We start from the raw sequence: 6,600 nt of genomic DNA, 5'->3' as shown, positions 1-6,600 counted from the left end.
CCACATTGGCCCTTTTCCAGTCCCCTGGCACCTGTCCAGAGTACCACAAATGCTCATAAAGCCATGCCAGGGGTCCCGCAATGACCCCTGCCAATTCCCTCAGCACCCTGGGGTGGAGATCATCTGCACCTGCTGATTTAAACATGTCCAGCCCCACCAGAAGTTCCCTAACTAGGTCTACTCTGACCCTAGGCCTGGCGGTGCCTCTCCTGAGTCCATCCAGAATCCCAGTGGGGACGATGTCCTAGTCCATGCTCAGAAAAATGGAGGCAAAGAATTTGTTAAAGAAGTTAGCTTTATCGTCAGGTGCAACCACCAGACTGCCAAGTGTGTCCTGCTCTTGAGGCTGGGAGCTCCAATCTGCTGATGCCTGGCTACACATGCCATTTAAGGTGCAATGCAAACCAGCCTCAAGATTATACATATTGTGTGTAAAAAAATCATTACATATTTTGTGTAATAATTCTGTGGCTTATTACTTGTTTTACTGTGCCTTTAACTGCATTAACATGTGGCCAGGTAACTCCTTAACACAATTACATGGTTAATGTCTGCCAGGGGCCTCATAATAAAGTCATAGATGGCAGGGTGGATTTGGTTGGGAAGCCACAAATCAATCATTGTTTTGTACAAAAAGTACATTCTTTGTTTGTTAAAACCTTAATGCATATTATTCACAACTCAAAAGTAGATGTAGGTTTCATTTTTAGAAGGTACACACTATACATTTTCAAGCAGTGATTTATTTTGATAATTTTTCAGGTTAATTTTGCAGTACATCAGCAAACTAAATTATGATTTGTTATTTTATTTACCAAAGCTAATTGAAGCAGATACTTGTGAAGTCAATGGGAGGTGAACTATCTTCAATTCACTAGAACAATCATAGATATTTGGGGGATATTTTTGCCACACTGTATTAGGAGGACATCAAATGAGCACTGCAGCCATTTGTTATTAGCTTGGGGCTTCACTTTCTTCAAGATTTCTTCTCATCTTTGATTTCTTTTCTCTTCTACAGCCTGGCAAGCCTGCTGCAATGATAGGCTTTTCCTTCTACCATACCATTCCCTCACTAGATTTCAAATCAGTGAAGAGGTTCTACTCAGAAACTTATCCCATAAGACTTCTGGAACATTCTGCTTAAAAATGTTTCTCTTTTGTTTCTACTTCCCCTCCCTTCTTGCATTTATCTCCAGACTCCTCTTCCTTGCCCAGATCTACTCCACCCCCAACAATCCTCTATTCATTTAACTTCTTGAAACGGTGCACTTTTAGAGAGAAATAAGGGCTTGATTCTGTGTATACAAACTTGCAGAGAGATGATAGGGCTGATCAGTAGGTAATCAGGTCTGTTCTTTCTCATCTCCATATACTGCTGTTAATAAGGATGTTATCTCTGAAGACACAAATCCACAGTTCAAGAAATTAAACTAAGCATCACAGAAATGCTTAATGGGATCTTCTAGACAGAGACTGAGTCCCATTGGGTAAAGTGGTTTTCTTTAATTTTTACTAATCTATAGAGAAGTCTCTGGGAACCCAATAAGATTGGGCCCCCAATATAGTGCATGGCCTGTTGTGATCTATATATAAAACTTTTCTTAAAAGAGTACATGAATATGCTGTCTCAAATAGTATATAATTAGAATAATTATAATTAGATTAATCTATTCTATGATGATATCTTTGAGCTTTAACATATCTTAAATTTAAACTATCTTTATATAGGTTTGGGTTTTTTTTTAAAAAGCACCTTAACAAAAAAAATGATTACATACAAAAAAAATTATTAGTTTTTTAATTGCTGATTTTTTGCCACCCTAATAGATGGTCATCTAAGGAAAAATCTCTAGACATCAACCTGGCAATAAGGGAAAAAGGACAATGTTTAAGTGAAGTCAATAATGCAAAGGGACAGACAGTAGGGCTGTGCGCATCTTTGGTCCCTGATTTGATTAGGTGGAGTTTCGGCCTGATTCAGTGGCCAAATCTCCAAATCAGAATTGAATCAGAGGACCCTTTAATCTTTCCAAATCAAATTGGAACTCTCCAAATTGATTCAGAGAGATTTGGAGATTTGGATGTAGACACAGCTTTAAGTGTTTTTTCTACATACCTCTAGGTAGCAGGTGGCTCGTGAATGCTGCAGTGCTGGGGTGCATGCAGTGTCCCACAGAAGCACAGGGGGCTCCCCAGTGCACTCAGTAGCAAACCCAGAAGTGGACCAGAAGCACTTCCAGCCCACTTCTCGGTCCACTGGAGAGCACACAGGGGGGCCCCCATGCCCCCTGGCTCAGCAACTGGTGCCTCCTGGGTCTGGGGGCCAATTGCCAAGCCGGGGGGGGGGCCTGCAGCGCACTCCCCAGGGGTCCCAGAAGTGGACTGGAAGTACTTCAGGTCTACTTCCGGGTTCGCCACTGAACACATGGAGGACTGGTACCTTGAGTTATCTAGAAAAAACACTTAAAGCTGTGTCTGTGTCTGAATCGCTGATTCTCTGAATCAGCATCAAATCTTCAGATTCAGATGTGGCTGAATTGAATCAGGAACAGTGATCCGAATCAACTAATTGAATCACTGTCCCTGATTAGGGCCAAATCCGAACCCAAATCAAATAGGGCCCACTGCACACACCCCTGACAGACAGGACAATGGTTCCATTTCCTTAGGAAAATGTGTTCCCCATCAGGGTACTGTCATTTCCACAAATTCTTACTGCAGAGTTAGGGAATCACCTTTTTCAGCATATGGGATTCTAATGCACTTTCCGTCTTCTCCTCGAAACTGCCATCCATGAAATGGGCATTCAATGCAGTTCCCTACAACGTGGCCCCCAACGGCAAGGTTAGCCCCAAGGTGTGGGCAATAGGCATCTACCACATATGCTCGTCCATCCAGAGCACGGAACACAGCAAGCTGTTCCCCTGCACATCAAAATGAAATTACAAGGTTAAGCTGTCCACCAAGACAACAGTCTTACTTTAAGGGTTTGATCAACACATACTGACATACCCCTTTTGCTTCTTTCAGAAAGTGGGACTTGGAGAACATGAACTATGCTGTGAAGCAAAGTGAGTTTTTCCATTCAGACAGTTCCCATTCCAGTTTTCTTGGATTCCCTCAGCAAAGTTTACCTTGTTAGGCAGAATTGCTACCATGTGGTCAATACAGGTGAACTAAGCTTTTATTTCTCTGTCAAACTAGTCCTTCAGGGAGTTATAAAAAGACTATAGAATCAGTCCACATTCATCTTTAATGGCCAGTTGTTTTTAAGTGTTTTTTTACTCTTGCATAAGTTAACAGCTTAAGTACCTGGGAAACACAGAAGCATCCTAGGTACTAAATGCAGTGTTATGGAAGCTACTAAATGCAGTGTTATGGAAGCTATTTGAGCCTATTGATCTATAGCAGCTTCCCAGCCCACAGTTACCCAGAAAATTAGAATCACTTTCCTGTCCATGTTACTAGAGGTGTCATTTGCAGGATATAAATCTGAGCACTATATTGTAGAGGTTTGGTGATCCTTTCCCTAATTTTAATTTAATTTCAGATAGTTTACAACAGACCTGCATAATCTCAGGAGTTCTGAAAACAGTAATGCTGACAGCTGGTGAAAGCATAAGGCTGACACCAATTATGAGATGCACAGATGTTCCACACAAGCAAGCCTAAATGGAATGAATTTCTTAGAAATAGTTTTCATCCAGGCCATCACACTTAGCGGCTCCACTTGCATTGCTCTTGAGTACGTGCAAGAGCCTGAGATGCTTAAGAAACTCTACAGTCCACAGTGGAGACACAGATGATGTTAAGTGCCAAATCCAGTTGGCTCTGCTGGCTCACAGCCAGTTTGAATCACTTTTTGGAAATTAGGCCACTAAACTCTGCCTGTGCCTGGTTTAGGCACTAAGGGAACCAATTCAAATCAGGCCCAAAGGCCCTGATTGCATTGGTAAATTAGGCATCTAAGTCAAAGATAGTGTCCAAATATCTTTTAAATCTGATCCAATATGACTTCATGCAGAACCTCAGGGGCTATCTGGATATCACTGCATTCAGCTGCAGAGATGCACTGCAGTGGCAGAAGTGAATAACTGATTACAAATGGCTACCCAGAGAGGTTGTGGAATCTCCACCCTTAGATTTTTAAGACCTGGGTAGACAGAGCTTTGGATTGGATGATATAAATGGGGATGGTCCTGCTTTGAGCAGGTAGTTGAACTAGATGACCTCCTATGGTCCCTTCCAATCCTAATTTTCTATGATTCTATCAAATGGAGGCCTCCTATTCTCTTCTATAAGAAAAAGCCACTTCTATATGGAAGCACCAGTGGGATTAGTCTGAATATGCTGTTTGGCCACAAGATGGCACCAAACTGCAGCCAGATGAATCCAGCTTGTATGCAGCTGGTGCATACTTTTAGGGCGCTGACCCAAGTGCACAGCCCTCTCCCACCACCCACCCCCACTCTAACTCATGGCGCTTTATGTAATGCGCCATGAGTTAGAGTGCCCCCCAAACCAACAGGTGTTTGCCTGTTGGGTGGGGAGGGGTGAGGTGGGGGTGGAAAAAAATCAAGCTCTGCTTTAAAGCCAATCAAGCCCAAGAAGCCCACCTGCAGCTTCTCTCCCTAGCCCTGCCCTGCTGCCCTCCCAGCTCCAATGCTGTCTGGAGGAAGCGAGTAGGATCAAGCTGCAGGCTGGGGTTTCCCCAGCCTGAGTTGGAGGGGGGCTTTGGGGGGCCACAAGGTGGGGGGCTCCAATCCACCTGCCCCCTTCAAGCTCAGGCTGGGCAAACCCCAGCCCTCAGCTCGCTCTGCCTCCCCCAGCCCCCTCCCTTCCAGCAGACAGCCCTGGGGTGGGCCTGGGCTACATCAGCCCAGCCCCAATTGGGCAAGGGATTGACTCTAGGGAACAGAAGTTCTCTAAGGTGCTCCAAAGTGGAGCACCTTTGTCCAATTCCTCATTTGATGAAGGTTAATTTGTTGCATGATCAGCCACTTTTAAAGCACTCTGAAGCCATGCATGTGGGTCACAGCACAACTGTAGAGCACCTTAAGGGAGCTGATCACGTGTCAAATGTAAGTTCTGTCTGCACCCCTAGTGTAAATACCTTCAGGTCTGAATGGGTAGAAAGAGATGTAATTTTCTGGAAAGGTTAAAGCAGAGGTGTTTATTGAGTGCTATGGATGAGTCAGTGGAGCACTACAAAGATATTCAGTGATTAATGACAAGGTCTCAGTCAACTCCTTCAGTAGTTTTCCTGTTCCTCTAGAGCACCATTTCAGTCTAATAGCCTGGGCACACATTTTACCCCTGGTGTGACTTACACTGGTTTTATACACTGATATAAGCCATACCAGTCTCCAGAGTGGATTGGCAACCATCTTCCCTCGGGGAGCTGCTGCACCACTGTGGGTAGGTGTAGATATTTGGGGAGGTTAGATAGAGTAAAAAATGGCCACCCAATCTAAGGTAAGTTGAGATGGGGAAGGCAGATGAGGGGTTGGGAGGATTGAGGGGAGGGGCAAACAGACTCTGTGGAGGGGGGAAATCAGGGGAACCAGGGGGCAAGCAAGGTCCACAGGGGGTTGTCAGAGTCAGGGGGGCTCACAGGGTCCATGGGGACCCTCCTCCCATCCCCAGGGAATGAGATATTTTTAGCCCCCCAAACCACCACCCCCATCTCACTTTCCCCTCTCCCTACCTCAATGTACTACCTTAGCTCCCAGTGTTGACTTGCATGATGGGGTTTGGTGGGCTCCGGGGCAAGGGGTGCTGTACCTTGGACGTACACTTAACTTAGATCAGGTCAGCCATTTTTAGACCAATCTAACTGTCCTAAACTTCTGTACAGTTCACAATGAGATCCACCTAACCAGAGATCTAAGCATGAGGTCTGCACCTGGATGAGCTAAGTTAGATTGGATGTCATTTTCAATGCAATCTAACCTCCCCAAATGTCTGTATGTACCCTATGTGGCAGAGAAGCTAGTAATACCTTATTTGCCTTGGGCAAACTTACACAAGGTTATTGTTACCCTTGATATTTCCTATGCTAACTCTACACCCTATATAGTAACTTGCACCAGTGTAAAACTAAACGCCATGTGTCTGCTCTTTGTTTAGGCTGTAAGGACAAATTATACTGATGTGAAGTATCAGTGACCAGACTCTAAGCCTGATATTAGGGCTGCGCGAAGATTCAGGTGGTGATTCAATTCAGAGGAGATTCAGCCCAATTCAGTGGCCAGATCTCCAAATCTGAATCGAATGGGGGGACCAATAAAAAGGTCTCAATCAATTCGAAGCTCTCTGAATCTTCGGAAAAGATTCAGAGAGGTTCAGTGATTTGGGCAGTCCCCACCCACTGCAGCAGGGAGCTGGAGGCGGACTCAGAGCTGGTAAGTAGGGAGCGGGACGGGGGGTGCTGGAGGAGGGGGCAGGGGACCATTGGGAGACACCTGCCATGCCCTGCCTGCTCCCCCAGCCCCCCTCCCCCAGCTCCCAGTGCTTTAAAAAAGTCCCTAACCTCACTGGGTGCTGCTGGGCAGGGGGGCTTATCCCTGCTGCCCCACCGCCCCACACTGTGTGGGG

General features: G+C 45.3%; 1 protein-coding gene across 1 annotated transcript in view; it reads right to left on the bottom strand.

Annotated features, from left to right (window-relative positions):
* The window catches only part of LOC109292718 (cholesterol 7-desaturase-like), a 37,871-nt gene that overhangs the window by 15,771 nt on the left and 15,500 nt on the right, over window positions 1-6,600 (bottom strand). Inside the window, exon 2 of the mRNA XM_019510276.1 lies at window positions 2,739-2,927. Coding sequence (XP_019365821.1) covers window positions 2,739-2,927 — 189 coding nt within the window. The remainder of the gene's footprint in view (window positions 1-2,738; window positions 2,928-6,600) is intronic.

The sequence above is a fragment of the Gavialis gangeticus genome, unplaced genomic scaffold (assembly GCF_001723915.1).
Source record: "Gavialis gangeticus isolate Ggan-Ray unplaced genomic scaffold, GavGan_comp1, whole genome shotgun sequence".
NCBI classification, from domain to species: domain Eukaryota; kingdom Metazoa; phylum Chordata; order Crocodylia; family Gavialidae; genus Gavialis; species Gavialis gangeticus.
The sequence above is the reverse complement of the archived record's forward strand: the minus strand, read 5'-3'. Positions and strand labels throughout refer to the sequence as shown.